This window comes from Sceloporus undulatus, chromosome 2 (genome assembly GCF_019175285.1).
Source record: "Sceloporus undulatus isolate JIND9_A2432 ecotype Alabama chromosome 2, SceUnd_v1.1, whole genome shotgun sequence".
NCBI classification, from domain to species: domain Eukaryota; kingdom Metazoa; phylum Chordata; class Lepidosauria; order Squamata; family Phrynosomatidae; genus Sceloporus; species Sceloporus undulatus.
In genome coordinates this window covers 191,443,544-191,470,085 of record NC_056523.1, presented here as the reverse complement: position 1 = coordinate 191,470,085, position 26,542 = coordinate 191,443,544, and the positions used below count along the sequence as shown (strand labels likewise).

The 26,542-nt window shown below is 43.0% G+C and overlaps 1 protein-coding gene across 3 annotated transcripts in view; it reads right to left on the bottom strand.

Moving 5' to 3' along the window:
• The window catches only part of ATP2B3 (ATPase plasma membrane Ca2+ transporting 3), a 99,641-nt gene extending 87,321 nt beyond the window's left edge, over positions 1-12,320 (bottom strand). For all 3 annotated transcript variants that reach the window (XM_042451151.1, XM_042451149.1, XM_042451150.1), the window contains exons 1-2: positions 12,156-12,320; positions 11,740-12,042 (exon numbers count right to left, since the gene is read on the bottom strand). In XM_042451151.1, the coding sequence (XP_042307085.1) occupies positions 11,740-11,944 (205 nt within the window). In that variant the 5' untranslated portion in view covers positions 11,945-12,042; positions 12,156-12,320. The remainder of the gene's footprint in view (positions 1-11,739; positions 12,043-12,155) is intronic.
• Between the last annotated feature and the right edge of the window lie 14,222 nt (positions 12,321-26,542).

Genomic DNA, 26,542 nt, shown 5'->3' with positions numbered 1-26,542 from the left:
CTCTCTCTGAGGGCTCTGGTACTATAACAAACTACGATTCCCAGAATTCTGTAGAACTGAGCATGTTAGTTAATGTGGTGTCAGACTGGATTATTTCTGCAATGGGGATGTAGCCCAAAAGAAAGAAGAGGGTGCAACTAAGCATATGCAAAGCACTTTCTTCTCACTTTCCTATGCTCCCTCCCAAGTGATGACTGTTGTAGCACCATATAACAGTCAATTGAATGGGTCTATTGGAGCTGAGACAAACCAAAAGGAGTCAAGCTATTTTGCATATAATTCCTGTAAATATTCTTTTAAGTTGACCTCATTGGAAGCTCTGTGTTGTTTAGAGAGACAGAGAGACTGCTTAGATGGCTTCTCTTATGGAGTTTGTATCTGAGATGATAGTTCAATCAGAGACCTCTCCTGATGATTTTCTCAGCATCTGTCCATCTTTCCAGAGGGTGTCCCTTCTTTCGCTCTCCCAAATGACACCAGAAAGGCTGCTGAGGTACCATCCTGATTGGGTTGGCAAAGAAGCAGAGTAAGGATGAATTCAGAAAGCAAAGAGGAGAGAGAATCAACAGAAAAGAAATGGTAAAAACCAACAGGAAAAAAATAATCAGTAAACAGGCTGGTTCAGAAGGCTAGACCTCCAACATTACACAGATATTGGGCAACAATATCAGAGTGTGGTCAAGACAACAACATGGTATTAATGAGGGAAAAGAGATATTAATGAGGAAGAAGAGACAGGCTAAGCGAGGCTGCAGCAGTTTGCTTTTGCCTGAGACTACTGGGAAGGACAAGATTCTGCCCCCTCCTCTCCTCTTTCCCTGAGTCGCACTTTGAACTCAGTTTGCAGGGACTGAAGTAAGCAAAAAATGAAAGGGGGAAGTGGAAGAGAAACTGGGACATTTTATAAGCAGCTGGGGGGAAAAATAGAATGTCAAGGGATAAATTGGGACTGACCCTGCCAGACTGGGGCAGTTAGGGGGTATGTTGTTGTTGGGTGCCTTCAAGTCAACTTATGGCAACCCTAAGGCAAACCTATCATGGTCTTTTCATGGCAAGATTTGTTCAGAGGTTTGCCATCTCCTGAGTTGAGAGTATGTGACTTGCCCAAGGTGACCCAGAGGGTTTCCATGGCCTAGCTGGGACTTAAACCTTAGTCTCCAGAATTATATTCCAACACTCAAGCCACTATACGTGACAAACCAAGGCAGATCCAGATCCAGAACGGAGTACATTTCCATCCATATGAGCAATTGAATCAACTACTGACATCATCTTTTCTTCTTCTCCTTCTTCCTTCCAGTCCCTTTCCTTGTGTTCTGTGTCTTTTGAGAGTATACTCCTGACAGCAGGGACTGTGCAACTGTCTATTTTTGCATGCAGCTCTGGGAGTCTTTTCTGGTTGAAAAACAGGGTAGAAAAACACCTTTAATAAATAAATATGTTCTGCTGGTGTTCTTCCTCCCTTGACCTCTTTGTTATTGCTGGTGCTCTCTGCAAATCTGATCCTTTAAAAAAACAACTGGCAGCTGATAGGCGACTGCAGCCTCATGGCAAGGTGACGCTGTCTGCAGCAAGCAAATTAAACCCAGCATTGCTGCACACAGGTTTCACTTTGCTAGAGGTGAGCAGCAAGGCTGCCCTTGACTGTGTGGTCAGTTAGCCGATTCCCTACATTCAGGGCAGCCTAGCATTAGAAAGAGTGAAGCAGGCAGCTCAGGTGGCAGATGCTGGGGAGAAGTACAGGACCGTGGGTAGATGCAGAGGGATAGAGCTGGATGTGTTTCACAGCCTCCTCTGTGTTGCTGAAGCTTTTGTTGTTGTTGTTGTGTGCCTTGAAGTTGTTTCTGATGTACGGCCAGCCTAAAGTGGTTTTCACAGGGTTTTCTTGGCAGATTTGTTCAGAGGGGGTTTGCCACTGCCATCCTCTGAGGCTGAGAGAATGTGACTCGCCCAAGGTCACCCAGTGGATTTCATGGCCAAGCTTGGAATCGAACACTAGTCTCCAGAGTCATAGTCCAACACTCAAACTACTATGCCATGCCAGCTCTCATTTCTGAAGCTACTTCACCGTCAAATGACTCAAACTCATTTTGGAAGACACATTCCTATCATGAAGGGAGAAAATATATGCAAGAACTTGCAGACGTGTTAAAGCACTACAGGATTTAAAAGAGCAATGTAAAAGGAGGACTTCATGAAACAGTTTTAAAGATTCTGGAAATAACGTCTCTTCAAGTTCCTTCAAGTCATAAGATGTAAATCTTCATTTTCTGTAAAATCTATCTTCAAGTTCCTTCAATTATAGGATCTAAAACTTCATTCTCTATAAAATTCATATCAAAAACTTCATGTTTCATAAGAACTTCATGTTTTCTTTGAATGGACTTATATTTAAATTATTGGACATTATACCTTATCAGTCTACAATTGTCCCCTTGATGGGATTTTTTAAAGGTTCGGGGTCGGTATGCCTTACATTATGGTTGCTTTGAAGTAATTTGTATGATTATTCCCCAAATGGTTTATATGGTCTTATTGTAAATAGATGGTTTGAATGATATTAATATTTCTATTATATAAAACTATAAAAAGTTTATTGCTGTTTTGGATACATTATGAGTTAGTTTGATTAGTAGGAAATATATTAAGTTTATAAGTTCAGCAAATATTTGCATTATTTTCTAAATGGTATATGAATATTTATTAGTACCAGATTTTCCTTGTTTGACTTTTATGCTATCTGGATTAGAGACATTTTGTGTATAAGGGTATATTGCCCTATGTTTATTTAGAGTCAGGATTATCTCAGGGACTGGGCTTTCAGGTTCATATCCAAAGACTGAGGAAAGAAGAGTCCTGGGGCCATCCACACTACAGAATTACAGCACTATTATTCCACTTTAAATGTCGTGGTTCCATCATGGGATTGGCCATTGAGGGAGGAGCCTTTGGAATTCTTAGCCTGGGAGCTCTAGTGTGTCTGACAAAACTGCCAATCCTAGGATTCCATAGGAAGCTGAAGCCATGGCAGTTACAGTGGAATCATAGCACTATAGTTTTGTAGTGTGAATGGGCTGCTGGTCATTAGCCATCAAGCACAGTTGCAGACAGACTATCTTTCAAATCAAATGACCCTCAAAAATGTCAAATCCAACAAATTAGGGAACATAGGGGATCAACAGACCACCCCAAAGTAGTGGGCTGGAGCCACCCATTTTTGTTCCTGAGAGATGCTGCAGCAGCCAAACCGTCCCTCTGCACCAAAAAGAACCTGCTAAAAGCAGGTTATTTTTATTGTGCATGCCGGGCACCATGACTGCGCCATTGGCGCACTGCTGCGTATTGATGATGTAAGTGCGGCACCACGATGTGCAGATGCTGTGCCACACTTGCATCATGATGGCGGCCCCTGTGTATATGGGAGGCCATCATTATGGCACTGCCGTTACATGCTAGGGTTTGGGAGCATGCTGACACTGCGTGCTCCCAAACCCTAGAATCGGTGCCAGGACGGTGCTTCCCACCCATTTGTACTTATTCCATCCACCATACTTACTCCATCTACATGTGTATGCATACATACAGTCAACCCTCTGAAACCACTGATTTTTTTTCTTAGTTGAATGTTGGCAAGGAGACCCCCATCACACCTGAGCAACTGGGCTTAAAGAGCACAGGGGAAACAACAAGAGAAACATTTGTATTGTTTATATATAGCCTATTAACAACACCACTCTGATCCTAACCCCACAACTACATATGGTACTTAAATACTTGTGGCTTAAAATTTGTATTCCATCTAGGCACCTCAAGAAATGGACTGAAATCCACAAAAGTGCATGCTAAAATAAATCAGTTAGTCTTAAAGACTGCAGTAACTACAGGACCATTTCCCACAGAAGTAAAGTTATGCTCAAAACATTTACTATATATGGAGCAACAAATGTCAGATGCCACAGCTGGAATCATAAAAGGAAGAGGCATTAGGAATCATATAGCCAACATATGTTGGATAATGGAGCACACCAAACAATTTCAGAAGAAAATCCGCCAATGCTTTATAGATTATAGCAAAGCCTTTGATTGCATAGATCATGGATCACTCTTAAAGAAGTGAGTGTGCCACAACATTTGGTTGTCCTGATGTATACTCATGACAAGAAGCTACTGTCCAGGCAGAATACAGAGAAACATAATGGTTTCCAATTGGCAAAGGGGTCAAGCAAGGCTGCATTTTATCACCCTTGCTTGATCATAATAATGACCACAGATGATCTACATAACTTTAAAGCAGGCAGTGAAGACATTGAAATAGTTCGAGATTTTCCATATCTTGGCTCAGTCATTAATGAGAATGCAGCCAAGAATTCAAAGGGAGATTAGGACTTCAGAGGGGAGCTATGAAGGAACTAGATAAGATCCTGAAGTGTCAAGCTATATAATTGAATACTAAAGTTGGGATTGTCCATGCCATTGTATTTCCAATTTCTATGTATGGTTGTGAACGCTGGACAGTGAAAATAGCTATTGGAAGAAAATCATTCACTTGAAATGAGGTGCTAGAGAACAGTTCTACGGATATTGTGTACTGTTAAAAAACCAAATAAATGGGTCCTAGAGAAAATCAAGCCTGAACCCTCCCTAGAAGCTAAAATAACTAAATGGAGACTGTCATAGTTTGGACGTATCATGAGAAGACATGACTTCCTAGAAAAGACACTAATGTAGAAGACAATAAGGTAGAAGCAGTAGGAAAAGAGGCAGATGGCATTAGACATGGGTAGACTCAGTCAAGGAAGCCACAGCAAGACCTGAACAGGGCTGTTGAGTTCAAAGTGACTTGGAGGTCCCGCATTCGTAGAGTCGCTATAAGTCAGAGTTGATATGACTGCAATTAACAACACCAACAACAATGCTACTTATATTGTCTCCATGTAGACTAGTGCCACTTCCAAAAGCAGCCAACCCTATATCTCTGGAACAGTACTAAAGTGGAGTGGGGGAGAAATGGAGGAGGCCTTTAACAGCATCTGCAAGCACTACCCTGATTTCCTTCCAGCCAAGTTATCCTCCACCCCACCAAACATGATAGCTAAGAGGCAGAATTCAAAGATGTAGCCATGTTAGTCTGTAGAATCAGTATGTAGAGGGATCTTGTAGCACCTTTGAGACTAACTAAAAGAAAGAAGTTAGCAGCAGGAGCTTTCGATGGATCTGAGGAAGTAGACTTTAGTCTACGAAAACTCATGCTGCCAATTTCTTTCTTTGAGTTAGTAGCTAAGAGGGATGATCACAAAGAGGCCTCTCCTCCCCACCCCTGCCTCCTAGGGTAATGTGAGCACAGGTCTGGAAAATGTAGAGTTCTAGATAGAGGGAATGATTCCTTGGTGTTCAGCCCACTTCTGGATAGAAAGTCCTTATTATATCGTGCATTTCCCCCAGCCCTGGGACTCATGGTGGCTTACAAAAATTAAAGGAGACAAAAATAAAAGTTGAGACAACTAAAAATATACTAGACTTAAAATTTATTCAAACTGTCAATAAAACTGAAAGCAAATTAAAAAGCATATCCACTGAAAAGAAACAAATGCAGACACTGTGAAAAGTGCTGTCCCCATAAGCAATTAGAAGGGAAAGCTTGAATGCTGATTTGAATGTATTTTGCAATACAATGGGATGAGACAGAATCTAAGCTATCTTTAGAGTCCCATCACTGGCTGAAGGAGAATAATAGTTGGAATGATAAAAACCCTATGTCTGTTGGTCAGGCAGACCGGAACTTAGATATGTTTTAAATGAGATCTAGAATCCACCAAGCAGCATGGTCACAACTGGCTGGGGGCTCCTGAGAGTTGGAGGCTTCATTTACACTGCAGAATTAATGCAGTTTGACACCACTTTAATTGCCATGGCTCAGTGCTATGGAATTCTGGAATTTGTAGTTTTGTGAGATGTTTGGCCTTTGTCAGAGAGCCCTGGTGGCACAACAAACTGCAATCCCAGGATTACACAGGACAGAGCCATGGCAGTTAAAGCAGTGTTTAACGACATTAATTCTGCAGTGTGGCAGCAGATACTGTATATACTCATGTATACATCTAGAAATTTAGCTTTTAAAATTGACCCCAAAAAACCTGAATCGACTTATCCATGCATCAATATAAGTATTGTATTTTAACTCATATTATATATAAATATATGGTGAAAGGCAAGAGTTTAGTCTGCTCTCTATTCTCTAATCCATCCAGCCTTTAGTATGAGCACAAATAGTTATGCCTGCCGGAATTTTGTAAGTTCTTTGGCATTGTTTTCCTTTGCTTTGTCTTTTAGATCCTTCATTACATGCCAATAACTTTTATTATAACTTTTACCCTCAACTTATCTATGGCTCATATCAAAATATATAATTTTGGCCCCAAAACCTGCCCTCGACTTATATATGAGGTCGACTTATAGTTGAGTATATATGTTATTCCAAAAAAAATAACTTCCCTGAAGTTTGCGCAGGACTCATGAATTCTCCTCCCTGCTTCTCTCCATTTGTGTGATGCCCAGCTTCAGATGGGTAACTTTGATCATTCAGATGGGTAACTTTGATCATTCTAGAAATTACACCTCCCCTGACTACAACAGCCCTGCCAAAGCCTGATGGGGTTTGCAATCCTGCAACATCTGGAGGGCTGAAGATCACTGCTCCATTACCTAAGAATATGAATCCCTCCCACTACCATTTTCTCTTATCTCTTCCCCTGTCACTTGACACAGAGCCAGAACTGGACAGATGATGAAGCAGGAGAAATCAGTTTCTGACATCAGAGCCTTTAAACAAGACTGTTTAAAGGCACAGAGGGTCAGACAAGGTCAGTGTAAAGCCTAAACTCTCTCCCTGTGTTGTCACTTTCCCTCTTTGATGAACTAAGAGCTCAAAAAAGAGACTGGCTTATCCACCACTAAGGGAAGAACATTAAACATTGGGTCAAACTGCCAGGAGAAAGGTGGGCTAGCTACCTTTTATGGGCCACCAAATCCAACTCAGCTAGTCTTCTAAGGTTTTGTTCATGCCTGTATGCATCAACCTCTGATGTCCAAGCAACCAGCACAATCCCCCTTTGCATTGCAAAGGGGAGCAAAGATCAGGGCACTAAAAGCTAATATAGACAGCTATGACTCTGTCTTAAAGCCATTGATAGTGGTCTGCAGCTGGAAAATCTGAGTCAGTTTCATTCATGGTGCTTTCCAGCTGCAAGCCTAAACATACTGTTTACTGTTATCCTGTTTACTCAGAAGTAAGTCCTTCTATGGTCTGGTCTACACATCTACCAAATTTAGAGGCAAGGATGGTATGGACTCTACTACTTATGACTGTGGGGAGTAGATTACATTTTTGAATACTTTCCAACATTAAAACATTTAGTCAAGTAACCCAGCCTCATTTCCAAACGCATGTGTGGGACAGCCGACAGTCTCAATCTCATAAAGCCTAAATTTGTTTTTCCACAGTACCTTGACCCTGACCCTATTATATCTGCTTCAGCAACACATCTGGAAATCTGAAACAGAAATCTACAAAACATGAATCAATTTCTGTTTATGCCTCCAGCAGCCTGTCAGCGAATTTTACCTCTGAATGGCAAATGCAGTGGCCGAACAGACTAAACTGGTTAGCAATAACAATAACAAAAATAATCATCCACCGCCATTCCCTTTCCTTGTGTGTCATGTCTTATTTAGATTATCAGCCTGAGGACAGGGAACTACAGTCTGTAAGCCACTCTGAGAGCCTCTGTGGTTGAAGAACAGGGTATAAATATTCTAAGTAAATAAATAATATGGTCCATTATGATTACATCCATAAATTGTCATGCAGACATGTCCATTAGTCTAAGACTGGGTTATGGCTTATCCAAACCCTAATAAACACAAACACAGCCAGAGGCGGCTGCATTTAACCCTCATAAAACCCTAACCAAAGTTGTGGTGGATCAAAGCAAAGGTCTTCTCAGCCCAGCAACTTTTCTTTTCCAAGGTGGCCAAGCAGATGCTTCAATGGTAAGCCCACACAGGCAAGGAATTAATGTGAAAGCACCCTCCTTCTGTTGTTGCCAGCAACTGGGACTCAGGTGAGCAGTTAGCCATGATCAATAACCACTGAATTATAGCCCTTGTTGTTGTGTGCCTTTAAGTCATTTCTGACTTACTGCAACCCTAAGACAAACCTATAATGTGGTTTTCTTGGCAGAATTTGTTCAGCAGGGGTTTACCCTTGGTTTCCTCTGAGGCTGAAAAAGTGTGATTTACTCAAGGACACTGAACTGGGTTTCCATAGCCAAGCGGGGATTTGAATCCTAGGGGTCATTCCCACTGGTAGTTTGAATCACTTTCTGATTTGCCTTTGTTCCGTTTTGGCAATCACTTATAAAAGGTCTGTTGTTCCCACTATGAAAGTCCCCCCCCCTTATCCCAGTCTGATCACTTTTATTGGCACGATTGTTGTCCCCACTGGTAGTGCTGCTTCAGAATCCCCTGTCAATCTGTGACATAAGCGGAAACCCAAGCAGCCCAGCTTGGAAATTTGGGGAGGGGGGAGTGTTGGAGGCTGAGAGAATGTGAGGCTCAGAGAGCAAGGCCAGGGAGGACAGAAAGAGGGCTGGGGGGGGGGGGGGGGGATCGAGGGCCAGGGAGGACGGAAGGGGGGCGGGGGGGGGGAGACAAGGCGAGGGGGGAGGGAGGGGGGGGGGGGGGGGGGGAGATGGGATGGGACACATACACCCCTCTGCCATTTGTCCCTCCTCTCAGAAAGAATGGATTCTGATCTGTCGTTCCCACTTCTTGGACGTACTTCAGAATCAATTCTTCTGAAAAGAACCACAAAAAAACTACTATCAGGAAAACTCGGGTTTTTTTGCCTTTGCCCCGCTTCATCCAACTGGAATCGATCCAATACGGATCGGAATCAGTTTCAAATGGGAACAAGGTTCATATACCACAAATCATGGTTCGCTTCAAATTGTAGTGGGAATGACCCCTTAGTTTCCCAGTTTCCAAGAGTATCAAACCACAACACCACACTGGCTTATTCCCCATTAATTTACCTTATGAAATCAGGGGTGTAGCAATGCATGGGGGGGGGGCAAAATGAAGGCATTGCTACCTCAAATAAGAATTCTGCCCACCTTAATTTTACCACACTCTTCAGATTTTATAGTTTATAGTAAATCCTTTGATTGTATAGATCATAACATTTTTGGATCACTCTTAAAGAAATGAGTGTGTCACAATATATGATTGTCCTGATTGAGGACAAGAGGTTAGGATTGTCCATATCATTGTACAGTATTTTCATTTTATATGTATGGTTGTGAAAGCTGGACAGTGAAGAAAACTGATAGGAAGAAAATCAATTCATTTAGAATGTAGTGATGGAGAACAGCTCTATGGATACCATGGATGGCCAAAAGGACAAATAAATGGGTCCTGGAGCAAATTAAACCTGAACTCTCCCTGGAAGCCAAGATAACTGAACGGAGACTATCATACTTTGGCAATATAATGAGAAGACATGACTCACTAGAAAAGACAATGATACTTGGCAAGCTGGAAGGCAGTAGGAAAAGAGGAAGACCACATTCTAGATGGATGGACTCAGTCAAGAAGTCATGGCTGCCCTCAGTTTGTAAGACCTGAGTAGGGCTGTTGATGACACAGTGACTTGGAAGGTTCTCATACATGGAGTCGCCATAAGTTTAAAGTTAACTTGAAGCCAGTTTACAGCAGTTTCAAATATCTAGCACTGTACTAACTTCAAACATCAGTTGAGCATTCAGAAATAGAGTTTAGGCATCCAGAGGAAAGAAGCAGGCAAAATGACCAAGGGAATGAGAACCCAGCAAATATAGGAGTCCTAGGTGTGAATGATTTTCTACATCTTACTCTCTTGGCTTCAGAAGAAGTACCTTTTTTGCACTGCTAATGGACTAAAACATTTATCTCCTGGATTTTGGAATGTTTTATTCCCAATGGGACATGGCTGGGAGGAAGAAGGGCCTGCTTACATAGATATTCCTCCAAAGAACAACACAACCCCTTGATAAAATACAGGCCTGTGACTAACATCATCATTTTATAATTTGTTTTCTTCATTTTTAACATCTTTGCCTGATGAAGACCTTAGTGGAGCTTTGAAAGCTTGCATCATGTATTTTGTGCATTTTGGTTGGTCCAATAAAGGTATCACTGTTTTGTAGATTTGGGATGCTATTGTACCTTAACCCCCACAATGTCTCACTCTCACTCTCTTGAGCTCTTTTGGAGAAGTGATGCATTAAGGTAGCCACCTGGCTCTGAAGTCCTGCCATGACAGACACCAACTACTCACTGAGAAACTTTACCAACTGCTTGTTGGATCCATTTCTATTGTAGAACCAATAGAGTCCAGACAACTTGGTTCCCCCTTTCTCCACGCTGGGGAATCTCCCTTAATGAAATAATTAAAATCCATCTCCTATTTTTGTGAGTGAAAGTTAATTCAAACAATGGAGTGGGATGGAGTTCCAAGATAACTGACCTGCTTCTGATCCTTTCACAAATGCTTTATGTGCAACATTTAACATATGACTTTCCCAGAGATAAAACTCACTACCTGCTAACTATGGCTGATAAAGGGACATGTAGTAGGAAAGACAGAAAAGTGTGCAGCTTCAGAGTAAATGCTCCTTGACATGTTGGTCCATCTCACTGAGTACTAAGGACTCTATATGGTCCTCATGACGTTGCTGGCCTACAATTTTCATCAGACCCAGGCAGTATGATAGGAATTGTAGTCCAATGACATTTCAAAGGCCATGGAGTCATCAGCCCTAATATACTCACAACAAGTGATGTGGGCATTCCTAGGTTCTAAAATGGGAAACGTTGCATTTTTAATGACAAGTCCCAGTTCCCACCAACCTGCATGACTAATGTCTTGGAGATTCTGAGAGCAGTAGTTCCTCAAAGTTAACCCTCTCAAGCTCTGGTTTTGTCTCCAGCTCTAGAGCAAGAAAGTCCAAAACATACTGCAGAAATAATCCAGTTTGAGACCACTTTAACTGCCCTCAGCCAGTGCTAGGGAATCCTGGCAATGGTAGTTTATTACGACCTTTCTGACAGAGAAGGCTAAATGTCACAGAAAACTACAGTTCCCATAATCCCCTAGCATTGAGGCAGGACAGTTTAAAGTGGTCTCAAACTAGATTATTTCTACAGTGTGTTTTGGACCTAAGAGAACAAAACGTGCTGCTTCTGCATTATACAGAGTGAGGCACAGAACAACAAAAACTAAATGTAGGTAGTCTAAACAAAAGGGCTCCTTAAAAATTAAAGCTGGAAGGAGTCGGCCAGAGCACTCCTAAGAAGGATAGATCTTTGCAAACTGCCACTGAGGCTTTCGGTTAAGAGCCAAAATAAGTGAAGAATTCTTTGACTGTAATAATAATACTATGGGCCCTTGGTATCTGCTGGAGTTTGGTTTCACAAACCCTCATGGATACCAAAATTTGTAGATGTTTATGTCCCATTAAACATATAAAATGGTAAAATCAAGGTTTGGTTTGGGGAATATATATATATATATATATATATATATATATATTCAAGCCATGGATGGTTGAACCTGTAAATGAAGAAACTGTGGATACGGAAGGCCGACTGTAATTACAATTATGTGAGAATGTGGTGCCCCAACATCCACAAAAATGGTACCTTCGGTGGGAGAGGTCTTGAGCCTCCTGCAGAGCCCGTTGACATCGGAATAGGTCTCCTGGACTTTCTGGATTGCCTCGGCTCCACGCAGCTCCATGAGGGAGCGCAGCTCCGCCAGGGTGCAGCCAAAGCCGCCTGCATGGTTCAGCTCCCGCCGCTGGTTTTTGGGGTAGAAATCCACCGAGCTGTTTGCCATGTCTCCCATGGTGGTGATGAGCCACAGCCAGGCTGGGCAACGCTGGGCAGAGATGTGGAGGATGAAGAGTAGACTTGGGCTAGGTCAGTGTGGTAGACAGGAGAAACCTGTTGAGAGAGAAAAGGAAAGGTACAGAGTGAAGACAAAGGAGGGAACACTGGAAGACAGTGTTGACTACTCTTTCTTTCAATGTCGTAAATAATGCTTCTTTTCTGCTTACCTGCTCAGTCCCAGCTGTGTCCTGTGTTCATTCTACAGAGCCCCAGGTAAGGGGCCAGAAGTTGTTATAGAGGCCAGCCAGGAGACCAAGCCATGGAAGAGGTGGAGAAGAAGTCCTGGTCAGAGCCTGGCACAGAGGGTGCTGTTACCACTGCAGAAAGGGAACCTGCCAAGGAAGCAATGGGAGTGTCACCGAAAGTGGAGAAAAGAAAAAGTCTTGCCCAATCCAGCCATTCATACTGGAAGCAACCAAGTCTTTCAGTCAATTAACCAGTTAGTCTATTTCTTCTCCCCTTTTTCTTCCATTTACTAAGCACTGTGATGGTGACACCTTACAGTTTCATCTCTGCAGTTCCAACTCAAGGGTTCATGTCTTTCATCTTGCCCTTTGACCCTTCCTGACTCTGGGACTCAGGCCTCAAAGTGATTGCTATTCCAGGCAAGTGGCTATGTTTGGTCTAATCTGCACTGCAGAAATAATGCAGATTGACACCACTTTAACTAGCTATGGAATTCTGGAATTTGTAGTACTGTGAGATATTCAGCCTGGTCTGTCAGAGAGCTCTGGTGCCACAATAATCTACAAATCCCAGGATTCCATAGCACTGAGCCGTGGCAGTTACAGTGCTGTCAACCTGCATTATTTCTGCAATGGGCTCCATGTGATTAAGCATAACTATTTCTCCTTCTGAAATGAAGCAGTCCAAGCCAGTTAAAAATAAAATAAGAATTATTATATAACAATTGTTTGTTGTTGTGTGCTTTCAAGTTGTTTCCAACTTATGGCGACCCTATCATGGGGTTTTCGGCAAGATTTGTTCAGAGGAGGTTTGCCATTGCCTTCCCCTGAGGCTGAGAGAGTGTGACTTGCCCAAGATCACCCAGTGAGTTTCATGGCCAAGCTAGGAATTGAAGCCAGTCTCCAGAGTCGTAGTCCAGCACTCAAACCACTATGCCATGCTGGCTCTGTATAATAATTAGATTGAACAAACTCCATGAATTCTTTCCTCATTCAGTTTTCCAAACCCTTTTCAGATCTTTGCCTCGTCTCTGACTGCCTTGATTCTCAATTATCTTTTCCTTATCTGACTCTTTTTCAAGACCAGCCTCTAGTTTGTAACCTCCCCGGATCCCATAGACCTCCCTTCACAGCAATCCCTGAGTTGTGATTGTCAGCTCTAACCAGGCATGGCCCAGCTTTTCTCTTTTCAACCACGTATTTTTGTTTCCAACAAATGGATCGCTACTTCCCAAGCACTCAAGCAAATTTCAGTACGCTATAATAAAACCAGCAAGAGAGCTATCTCGAAACAAACAAGGCTGTCAACCAAATAAGCACCTTTTAATTGATGAACCAAGGGATTAATTAACTTTCAATAAATGGCCATGCTATCCCACTTATTGGTACTTCTTTCGAGAAACTGACATTTGGGATAAATTTACCATTCTGAAAAACTGAAGCTAAAACCTGTAAGAAGGAATGGCTGTGTCTGCTTTTTTTATTATCCCCTTATCTGTAACACTGTGCTTAATAATAATAATAATAATAATAATAATTATTATTATTATTATTATTATTATTATTATTATTATTATCCCACCTCTTCAATAAGATCGAGGCGGCTTATATCAATAGGCCTATGTGCTTGTGGTGCACTAATGTTACAGTGTAGTGGATGATGGCTCCCATGTCAATAGGGCTGTGAATCCACTCCAGGTTTTGACTCATGTTTTAAAGAAGCCATCTTATTTGGCCAATAGGGTTCAGCTCCTTTAATGTTTGGACTAAGTCCTGGAATGGAGTCACCATCCCACTGACATGGAATCCAACATAATACACAGATATACAGGTGTGTCTTGTTTCTGTATGCATCACTGTATTGCTATTAATATGAATCGCGCTCTGACTACTCATCGCCAGATACCAGTAGCTCAGCGTAGCTCACATCTGCACAGTTGTTGTGTGCCTTCAAGTCACTTCCAACCCTAAAGTGAACCTAACATGGAGTTTTCTTGGCAAGATTTGTTCAGGGGTGGTTTGCCATTGCCTTCCCCTGAGGCTGAGAGTGTGTGACATGTCCAAGGTCACTCAATGTGTTTACTTGGCCAAGCTCATGTGTATTTTAGCAGGCTAAGTGAGTAATCCTGATTCTCCTCCTTGGCCTAGTATTTCTGTGTGTCTGGACCATCTCCTTATACATCACCTACTGATATGTCAAGCAAGGGCATACTAAATTGGTAGCGACTGGTAAACCTCCTCTAAATTAATCTTGTCCAATCCGGTTGGGCTCTGATGATGCAATATGCAACTAAAACAAAATTGCATGTAAGCTTATTTTACACATCCTGGACCCTAGCTATTTTACATATATAGAATTGTGAATATTTAGGACAAGAAGGGAGAGTGTCTACAAGCTAAGAAAGAGGAGGGAACAGAGAAACATGGAAATGGGATTTTTTTATTATTTTAATGGTGGGTGGGCTTGGGGGTGGATGTAAACTTCTGCTGTTTTATTGTATTTTTATTCTTGTTGTGATCCTGCCTCAATCTGCAGGGAAATATAAACTCTTCTTCTTCATCTTCATATTATTATTATTATTATTATTATTATTATTATTATTGAGCATAGCTCAGTTTCCAGTGCAGGGTACCCTTTTGTATTTGAGAACAGGGGTGGGGAATGTGAGGCCTTCTAGCTATTTTGAATTACAACTCCCATCATCCTTTATCACTGGCAGAGACTAATGGGATGTGTAGTGTAAAACAGACGGAAGCCACTGGCGTTCCTACCTCTGGTTGAGAAGGCACATTGTCAGAAGACCACTGTGACCACGATCTGGGACAGTTATATTTCAGTGGAAGGCAGTGACAAACCACTTGTGAATATTCCTTGCCTAAGTCGAGGATGGGTTTTGGGGCCAAAATTATGGATTTTGATATGACCCATGGATAGGTTGAGGGTAAAACTTAAGGGCATGTCACAAGGATCTAAAGGATGAAGCAAAGAAAACAATGCCAAAGAAGTTACTAAATCCCAGCAGGCATAACTGTTTGTGCTCATACTAAAGACTGGATGTATGAGAAAATAGAGGAGGGTCAGTCTACTTCATCAGATGCATGGAGTGAAGTGCCTAGAGACAGATTTTTGTAGCTATGAATGAGCAGGTTGTATGCATGAACAGCAATAGAAATGCAAAACTTGTGGGCATGGTGATGAGGTGACAAGTTCAGTTGGGGGACAAAGCCAGGAGGAAAAATATTGCCTAAAGCCAAGTTGAGTTAATAGCCATATGAATGGAGGATGGAGTTATTGGAATGCAATGTGATGTTGGCTAGGGACCAGAAAGGCAATGTGATGAACTGATCAAGAGAGCCCTCATGAGTCTGGGGTGTGAAGTAGTGTTATAGCATGTGTCGTGTTCCAGGAAACCACTGTTTCTGCTCAACACACTATCGGTGGATTGGAGTTTGTGGATATATTCCAATTCTGTTGTTTTTCTTACCAATCTTCCTTTGCTTTTTTTTTTTTTGGTTGTTGTTGTTCAAGGACTGCTGTTCTGAGGTCTGATGTAGAATGCCGGGTAAGACTAAAAAGTGTTCTGAAACTGGCTTTTGTATATTCCCATTTCTTAAAGACTGTCTCAGTCCCCATTTAGTAGCATTACTAAATGAAACTTTGCTGAAGGGGAAAGTGCCACATAGTTGGAAAACCTCAAGAACTGTGCTGATCCTTAACACTAATGAATTGTCACCCCTTGCACAACCTTTCCTGCCAACTGCACTAATTAATCAAGATACCAAATTTCTCTCTTCTATTTTAGCTGCCAGATTGACTATATCCACCCAAACCAAATAGGATTTATTCAGGAGAACATTAGACATCATAAATAGTGGCTCAAGGGAAGGTATATGGCTGGCACTTGGTTTGCTCGATGCCCTTAAGGCCTTTGATATGGTTGAATGGCCCTATCTTTTTGCCTTGCTTAGAGATTCTAACTTTGGGATGCCCTTTGTGAACTTGCTTTGGGACCTTTATTGGGGCTCATGAGTGATGATATACCTTAATAAGGCGGACTTGCTACCCATCATCCTTCAAAAAGGCACTAAGCAAGGCTGTCCCTTGTCCCCATTCTCTTTGCAATAACATTGGAACCTCTCACAATATTTGTAAGCCACTCTGATAGCCTTTTGGCTGAAAAGCAGGGTATAAATAATAATAATATTAGAGATAATAACAAGATAGAAAGGATATAAATTAATAAGATGATGCATAAAGATGGGCTTTATGCAGACAATCTGCTGCTCTACGTTAAAAGTTTACCTGACTCCTTCCAAGAGACTGATAAAATACTGAAACGTTATGGCAGGTTTTCTGGGTTATGAATAAATTACCAAAAATCTAGGATGCTTTGCCTCAATGCAACCCCTGAAATCCAGCATTCATGGCAAGGAGTATTGCACATACAAATCAACCCCTCAGGTCTAAAGTGTCTAGGGGTCCTCATCACTAAAGATATCTCTCAACTTATCCCTCGCAATTATAGGCCAATCACAAATTTGATTAAATCTAAAATTTGCCTATTGGACATCACTCCATCTTTCTCTTTTGGGGAATGTTGCTTTAGTTAAATCTTTCATATTGCCAAAATTATTGTTTCATTTTCAAACGATTCCCTTGAGACCACCGAACTTGTATTTTAAATGCTGGAACAAGTTAATGGACTCCCTAGTTTTTAATGGGAAGCACCCATGCTTCTCAAAAGCTGTCAAGCATTCTAAAAGCGGAAATGAAGGGTTGTCACTTTGGAAACTTGATCTTTATTTTGAAGCTTCTCAGCTGAGTCAGGTCACCCAATTGAATAGCAGAAATAGCTTGACTAATTGGGGAGGCATTGAAGTCAACACTGCCTCCCCTGTAACTTTTGATCATTTTTTAAAAATCTATATACAAATTCACTAAAATCTGCCATAACCCCTTTTCACTTACCTCTTTAGTCTTGTGAAAGAAATAGAGGTATCTCTTGGTCCCCTTCCCTTCCCCTTTACAGCTTTTTCTTACTCATCCTCTTTTCCATATCCCAGAGAAACATGCAGAGTTTTGAAGTTGGGAGGTTTATGGCCTGTATACAGTTAGGGTCATGTTTCACAATGGGGCACCTATGACAACAGAGCAACTTACCTGTGCCCTGTGCCCTGGCCATCAAAACTGGTATGAAATAATACAGATACAATTGATACAATTATTTGTAAAGAAACTGCTCTGGGTTCAGGAATATCCTTGCCCAGTTACTTTTTTTGAAATCATGTGTGTTTCTCCTGGTATTGATTCTAAAGGCCAAATAGCACTCATACACAACTGTATGGTAGAAGAAATATTTGGGAAGTTGACTCTTCATAAGACAGAGTGGGACACAGAATTTTCCCTTTCAATCGATAATAGGACCTGGGAAAAGATCTGGAGTCACTTCCCATTTAAAACTAAGTCCATTGCAGTTAAAGAGAATACTATTAAGTTGGTCCACCGATGGTATCTTACCCCAGTCAAACTCGTAGGTCTACCCATGCCAATCCAAATTGCTGGAGGGGTTATGGTGGTAGGGGGACTTTTGTACATGTGTGTTTGTATTGTCCCTCAATGTGCGAATACTGGACAGAAATGTGCAGCTAATCTCCAAGATCACTAAATGAAGCACACAATCATCACCTGCTTCTGCTCCTCTTCTTTTTTTATGGATGAAAATAAAGCCCTGCAACACAAAGAACTTATTGGTTTGCTTCTGGCAGTTGCCAGGCTTGATATTGCTAAGAACCTGAAAATTGGAAAGTTGAACATTGCAGGATGGTGGACTAGACTTTGGGACCTGTGGTTAATGGAGAAAATTGCAGACAGTAATAACTCTGGATTGACTTTCCACATGACTGGCATCCTCTTATTGAATACATCCAGCAGAACTTGGTTTCTAGACATCCCCCAATCTTATCTAAATTCTTATGGAAAGATATCTTCTAAGATCCCTAAATGCACCTTTTGTTTATATTTCCCAGGGCATTATTTTGGATTATAATTTAATTTCTGCTTTTTCAGTGAAATAACCACATTGGAGAGTTTATTGTCTTCGACACTGTTTTTATTTGTTGTTGTTTTAGTATGCTGTTTGTTGTCATGTTTTATTTGTAAATAAAAAATTTAAAAAAGAAAAAAATTGCACTTAAGGTACATGAGAGATTTCTGGGTGCAGTAGTTAAGGAAGTGTTGTTCCGGGTCAGCCATGAAGATGCTAGCATATTGTGGTGCCATGCATGTGCTCATGACATTACCATTAACCTGAACATGTGTCCTTACCAAAATTTGCTATTATTGGAAACTATTATTAAATCTAAATTTTCTAATATTGTCTTTTAACTGGCAGGGGAGGATAGAGGCACTTGGGTGATTTTCTACATCATGTTCCAAAATATGCTGGACAGCTTTTGAGCTGGATATGCAGAAGGGCCCCATGTGCTGCTTCACCCAGAGTCTGTCTAGTTAGGAAAAATTAATATGATGACATTCCCAAAGGCATCCATAACTAAGCAGCACTTTGGCTGGTGTTTTGTGGCCCGCCTTTGCCTCACGCAGGAACATATCTCAGGCTGCAAAAGTTTCCTTCACTCCCCTTGTCTCTTAATAAGGGTGCTGAAGTGACAAGAAGAGAATCCTTTCTGCATTCTCTCTTTGACAACAACAACACTGCACTGATCAGACTCTGCCAGAGAGAGGAGAGGGGGACTCTTTGCAAGCTTGAGGATTTAGACTAAGGAAATAATGAGAAAAGCACAATGCAAGCCAATGGAAATGGGGCAGGAGCTGACCAAGGCCCTGAAATACCTGTCACTAGCCAAGGTCCTGAAATGCCAATCGATGTCCAAAGGTCCTGAAATACTTGTTACTGACCAGGGTTCTGAAATGCTCATCGTTGTCCAAGGTCCTGAAATACTTGTCTTAGCCCAAAGCAGTGTTGCTGCTGTTGCTGCTGCTATCACTTCAGGAGGCTCAAGACACAAACAGCTGAGGTGCTGCTGATGCTGAGTGGGCTAGCCTTTCTCTCACACTCAGGATTGGTTCTCTTCTGCATGGCTGTCACTCACATCACTGACAAATGGTGAAACGCCCAGCTCACCTTCTTCCTGGAATTCCTTTGAAAGAGGTGGCCTTTTGTGCTGACAGCGTCTTGCCTACAATATGCACCCTCCACCTGTGCTTTAAGAAGGCTGCCTTCAAAAAAAGGTAGGAGGACACAGATTTTCCTCTCTTAGCTTTGAACATTTCTACAGCTGTCATGTCAGTGAGAGAGGGAGAAGGGTACCAGCCTGTGTCTTAAAATAATATTCTTTGATGCAGCAGAAGGTTTTTCTCCCCAAGAGAACATTCAGGCCTACAGTACCATGTCGGTAGCCTGCCAGAGGCACAGTCCAGAAAAATGCATTACCCCTTGATTCTGCTGAGTGTTCAGACTGGATCGCATCCATCACCAGTAATTAAACAGAGATGGAGAAGGAGAGGAAGAAGGGGGAGAGAAGGAGGAGTAGGAGGTGAAAGGAGAAGGAGAAGAGCTGGAGGGAGGAAGATCAGGAAGAAGAAGAGGAGGCAGGGTTGAGGAACAGTCAGAAAGAGAAGGAGGAAGTGGGAGGCAGGGAGAGAGGGAGGAGGAGGAGGAGGAAAAGAAGAGGCAGGAGGAAGAAAAAGAGGGAGAAGGAGGGAAGGAAGGAGAGAGAGGGGAGCAGGGAGGAGGAAGAAGAGGAGACGGAAAGGAAGGAAGAAGGAAGGAAGAAAAAGAGGGAGTTGGAAGGAAGGGGAGAAGGAGAAAGAGAAATAGGTGCAGGCAGAAGAGAAGGAGAAGGAGCTAGAGGGAGAAGAAACAAGGAGAAAGGATAAGAGAAAGAAGAAATAAGGAGGAGGAAAGGGGAGGAAGAAGAAGAGAAACGAAAGGAGAGGAAGGAGGAAAGGCAGAGGTGGAAGAGAAATAGGGGGGGAGGAGGGGAAGAAAATAAAAGGAGAAAAGAGAAGGAATAGGAGGAGGAGGAAGGGGAAGGAGGAGGAGGAAGAGAAATGAAAGGAGGAAGAAGGAATAGGAGAGAGAAGGAGGAGGAGGCGGAGGAGGAAGAGAAATGAAAGGAGGAAGAGAAGGAATGGAGGAAGAAGAGGAAGAGAGAAGAGGAAAAAAAGAGAAATAAAAGGGAGGAGGAAGAGAACTGGAAGGGGAGGGGCGGAATAGGAGGAGGGAGGCGGAGGAGGGGGGGAAGAAGAAATAGAGCGAGAAGGAGGAGGAAGAGAAAATGAAAGGAGGAAGGAGAAGGAATATGTGAGGCGAGGAAGAAGAAAAGAACACAGAAATAAAAGGCGAAGGGAAGGAGAGACGGAATAGGAGGACGGAAGGAGGGGGGAGGAAGAGAAATGAAAGGAGGAAGGAGAAGGAACTCGAGGTTGGAGGAGGAGGAGGTGGAGGAGGGAGGGAGGAAGAAGAAATAGGAGGAGGAAGGAGACGAAGGGAAAATGAAAGGTAGGAAGGGAAGGAGATATGAGGAGGAGAAAGAAGAAGAAAAAAAGGAGGAAGGAAGAGGGAAGAGGAAACTAGGAGGAGGAAGGAGGGGGAGGAAGAGGAATAGGAAAGGAGAAGGAGAAGGAAGACGTAATAGAGAAAGGGGGGGGGGGGGGGGGGGGGGGGGGGGGGGGGGGGGGGGGGGGGGGGGGGGGGGGGGGGGGGGGGGGGTGGGGGGGGGGGGGGGGGGGGGGGGGGGGGGGGGGGGGGGGGGTGGGGGGGGGGGGGGGGGGGGGGGGGGGGGGGGGGGGGGGGGGGGGGGGGGGGGGGGGGGGGGGGGGGGGGGGGGGGGGGGGGGGGGGGGGGGGGGGGGGGGGGGGGGGGGGGGGGGGGTGGGGGGGGGGGGGTTGGGGGGGGGGGGGGGGGGGGGGGGGGGGGGTGGGGGGGGGGGGGGGAAGGAGAAAGGAGGGGAGGAGAAGGAGAAGGGCCATGAGAAAGAGTAGGAAGAAGGAGAATAGGAGAAGAAAAGAGGAGGAAGGAGAAGGAGGAGGAAGGAGAAAGAGGAGAAGGAGAAGGGAGGAAGAGGGAGGGAAATAGGAGTAGGAAGAGGGGGGCAGTAGTAGCAGCTGGCATTTTCACTGTCTTTCACTTTCCTGCCCAGTTGTGTTCTGACTGTTCCGTGACAGAATATCCTTCTCTCATTTTTAGCAAGGAGAACCCATGAACTCAGCAAGAATCTGTCAGAAGTGTTCTTGTCTCTCTGTGTTTCATTTTTTTGATCTACAAGGCTCCTGACGCAGGAAGATGTTCCCTTTTGAGCAGCCAGCAGGGACGCTGCAACTAAGCCGCTATCAGATCCTTTGAAGCCCATCAGGCATATAAAAGAAAATAAAAAACAAATTCTTCCTCAAAGAAATTGTGCTTGCGGAAAACGCGTGAGCATCGCCAGTCCCAAAAGCCTCCAGGGGCCCTTTCAATTTATGCAATTCTAGGACTCCGATTCTACTTTAAGTGCCACTGTTCTATGCTATGGAAAGGAGAGGTAGTTAGAATTCTTAGTCAGGGGAGCTCTAGTTCCTCACAAAACTTTAAATCCTGGGGTTCCATAAGGCACATCATGGCAGTTTAACTGTCGTCTTATAACTGTGTAATGTGAAAGGCCATCAGTTTGCATTTATTTATGATGGTCCTATGAATTTCAGAGAGTTTTCTTCAGCAAAAAATAGTCAGAGGTGGTTTTGCCAGTTCCGTCCTCTGAAATATAGCCAACAGCACCTGGTCTTGGTTTCCCATCCAAGTACTAACCAGGGCTCACTTTGCTTTCAAAGTCGTGTGGAATCTGCTGCCTTACAGTTTAACATGGAAAAAAATACCAATTTTTTTCAAAAACAAAAGTGGACCTATAGCTAGTTCCACATTCCCCCCCCCCCCAATGCCATTTTTTGGCTAAGTACGTGTTCCCTTTTGACATTACCCCTCAACCCACCGCAGGTGCATACATCTGTTCTATTGCTTGTGATTTTTCCACAGTCATGCAATGGTAGTTAGGGAATGCAGACAAAACCTACTGGCAAGGAGGAGCCTAGTTCTGCAATATTTCAGTCTTCTCACGGACACAGCTCCTGTAGCTGTTTTTTTCTCTTCCTACCTGCTTCCTACACATACGCTGGTATAGTTCCACCAACTCAGTGCTCCAACAAAAATGTGGTTCACAGGTAACACTGTGGCCACTTGGATGCAATCTGTTGGGTAGATCTTTCACTTTAAGGGACTTTCTCACATCGCACACTTATAGCACCACGATCCCCCCTTCACATGGCTGCATCGCATGGAATCCTGGGATTTGTAGTTTGGTCAGAGGCAGTAAAGTTGTTCTCTGGTTGAGAATTCTGTAGACCTCACCTTACAGTATAAACCCCAGGATTCCAAGCAGAGTGGAAATACAGTGCTATTTTTTTAGTGTGAAAGAGCCTAAAGTTGCAGCCACGCTGGACATGGTTATCTTGCATGGCACACTGCAAGATGATGACGTGACAGAGGCTTTGTTCAGAGGCCAGCTGATAGTTACTACACCCATGCATAGTGCCATATGGTCACTGCTGGTTTGTTGCTGTTAGAATCAGAGTTGGAAGAGACCCCAAGGGCCATTCAGTCCAACCCCTGCCATGCAGGAACTCACAATCAAAGCATACATGACAGATGGCCATCCAGCCTCTGTTGTGTGCCTTCAAGTTGTTTCCGGCTTAGGATGACCTTAAGGAAAACCTATCATGGGGTTTTCTTGGCAAGATTCTTCAGAGGGAGGTTGGCATTGCCATTCTCTGAGGCTGAGAGAGTGAACTTGCCTAAGGTCACCCAGTGGGTTTCCGTGGCCAAACAGGGATTTGAAACCTGGTCTCCCAGAGTGGTAGTCCAACCCCCAAACCACTACACCACATTGGTCACTGCTGGTACTCCACAGAAAAAGAACATGACAGTGAGGTACTGGATGCAGATTTGGCTACCTGAGAGTCTCAAAGCAAGCTTGTCATTCTTATCACTATGAAGATATCCTTGAAGGTACATCAAGAAAAGAAAAATTATGACCACATATGAGCTACATAATTTTAAAGTAGATGATGAAGAGATCAAATTAATTCAGGATTTTCCATGCTTAGGCACAAACATTCATCAGAGTACTGCAGTCAAGAAATCAGAAGGAGAATAGGACTTGGAAGGGCAGCTATGAAAGAACTAGCCAGGATTCTGAAGTGTAAAGATACATCATTAAATATCAAAGTTAGGATTCTCCATGCCATGAATTTTCCATTTCTATGTATGGTTGTAAATGCTGAACAGTGAAGGAGGCTGATAGGAAGAAATTCAACTCATTTGAGATGTGGTGCTGGAGAAGAGTTCTGAGACTCTCTTGGACCACTAAAAAGACCAATAAATGGGTCCCAGAGCAGATCAGGCTCCTAGAAGCAAAGATGACTAAACTCCATTTTGGCCATGTCATGAGAATAAAGGACTCACTAGAAAAGACTATAATGCTTGGTAACATTGAGGGCAATAGGAAAAGAAGACCACATTCCAGATGGATAGATTCAGAGAAGCCACAGCCCTGAGTTTGCAAGAACTGAGCAGGGCGGTTGAGGATAGAGTGACTTGGAGGTCTCTCATTCATGGAGTTGCCATCAGTCAAAGCCAACTTGAGGGCAATTAACAACAACAACAACAACCAGAGAAAGGAGTGGTTCAATGAGATGTCCAGTGACAAGAGAGCGGAGCTTTCATTGCTCATGCATCGCTCTATACTCTTCTCCATGATTATCCAATACAAATATGCATCATGAATCATAAAAGGAGGCATTTACATGTCGTTGCTGTTATTAAAGGCTGCCGAAACCTGCTTTTTCTCCATACAGAACCTGGGCTATCCGTATGGACAATTCTGATCATTATCAAAATTCATTATCAGGCTTACATTTGGATCTCTCCCTCCTCCTCTTGCTTTTTCTCCATAAACAGGACTGAATAGGAATTTGAATCTTTAAGCCAGTGCTTTGCAGGCAGCTTAGGCGCAAACGGGTGGGTGGGAGCACCTCCCATCGTTGCTAAGAAACATACAAGGTTTGGCCCCTACCGATGTCATTTCTGCCAGATATGGAAAAACAGTGATTGCTCATGGGCACATATGCCTCACTCTCTCCCAGCCCCAGCATTCAGCCAGAGCTCAGCAAATGAGTCAACTAGGAACCAAAAGACCCGTAGACAAAGCCTGCCAACAGCCATCTTCCTAGCCACAGGTTTCAAGGATTAGCTCCAGAAGCAGTGAAGTTTTAAAAGAAATCCCTTAAAGATAATACATTCAGGGCTCATCACAATTAAAGGTGGTGGGTGGGAGGGTAATCGGTTTTGGGTTGCAATTATTATACAACCGTTGTGATGAGTTTATGGCTCATTCCAGGAAACCATAAAGGGTGAGTGGTCTTTAAGGAATTGAGCATAAACTCAACTACCTCATATGTGTGCGTGTGTGTTTATGTGCCTTCAGGTTGTCTGTTGACTTATAGAGAGCTCATAAATTTCATAGGGTTTTCTTGAGCAAGAGGTGGTTTTGACAGTTCCTTCATCTGACTAGCACCTGGTATTCTTTGACGGTCTCCCATCCAAGTACTAACCAGGGGCGACCCTGGTTTGCTTACATGATCAAATGGGTATTCAGGCCCTTACTTTATTGTTACCTGGACTTAATATATTTGGGATGGGGGGGGGTAGATTTGTGTTTGCCCAAATTTTAAAGTAGGAATTATATGATTAGTTACATATTACTTTTTCCAGATAGCAAAATGCAGACTCAAAATCTGTCTGATCATGTTAAACTGCAACAGTATTACTGCAGGCTCCAAAAAGGGTTTTTTTTAAAAAAAAAAACCATTTTTAGAATAACGTTCAGCTGTCACACTGCAGAATTAATCAATTTGGCACCATTTTAACTGTCATGGATCCATGCTGGCAGAGATGCGGTGGCTCAATTGGTTAAGATGCTGACTCTGTTGATTGCAAGATCGGCAGGTTGGCAGTTTGAAGCCCAGATGCCACACAATGTAATCCTGGGATTTGTAGTGTGTTATGGCACCAGAGCTCTCTGACAAAGAAGGCTAAATAACTCACCAAACTACAGATTCCATAGGATTGACCCATACCAGTGAAAGTGGTGTCAAACTGCATTAATTCTGCAGTGTAGATCCAGCCTCACTTTACCCTTCTCTTGTTCTAGAGTTCTGGAAAACCTCTTTCAGTACTGAATGGTCAAGGTTTCTCCAGATGCTTGTCGCTAGATAGTCTTAGTTATTATATCATCAACAGTTATGCTGTCACCTTGCAGCTATTTTCTTCACTGTGTATAGGGTCAGAAGAACCTAAAAAAGAGCATGCTAGTTCTGTCCAAGGGCTTATTTGGAACCCTTTCACACTACACAGTTATGGCATTATGATTCCACTTGAACCGCCATGGCTGCATCCTGTGGAATTATGGGACTGCCAGCTGAGGAAGGGGCCCTTAGTATTCCCAGTCAAGGAGATCCACTGTGATCTATGACCAAACTACCATTCCCAGGAACCCACAGGATGTCACCATAGCCATTTAAATGACATCATAATGCCACATAGTGATGCCCCAGTGCTGGACAGTGAAGAAAGCTGATAGGAAGAAAATCAACTCATAGACTACAAGAAAGACAAATAAATGGGTCCTAGAAAATCTCAGGATAGGTTCACCTTAGAGTCATCATAAATCTGAAACGACTTGAAGGTACACAAGAACAAAGAGCAAATCTGGCCCAAACTCTCCCTAGAAGCCAAGCTGAGTAAACTGAGACTGTTATACTTTGGGAATCTCATGAGAATTAAAGACTCAGTAGAAAATACAATGATTTGTAAAGTGGAGGGCAATTGGAAAAGAGAAAGACTGTATATCAGATGGATAGATTCAATCAGAGAAGCCACAGCCATGAATCTGCAAAAGCAGAGCAGGGCAGCTGAAGATAGTGGGACTTGGCTCTCTCATTCCTAATGTTACCTTACATAGAAGTTGACTTTAAGGCAGTTAATAACAACAATGACAGTGGACCCTCCACATTCGTTGAGGTTAGGGGCACAGGACCCCTGCGAAACTTTTTTTTAACCTGAGAGAACACTTCTCTAGGAACCTCTGGGTCTTGTATGCCAGAAGTTGACCATAAAAATACACTGGATGACCTACAAATGCCCCCCTCCATTCTGATGGACTAAATAACATAGTTAATTTTCACCCATTCATTTCTCTCTCTGTGTGTGTGCGCGCGCGCGCCAAAGAATGGACAAAATATGCAGAAAAATAACATC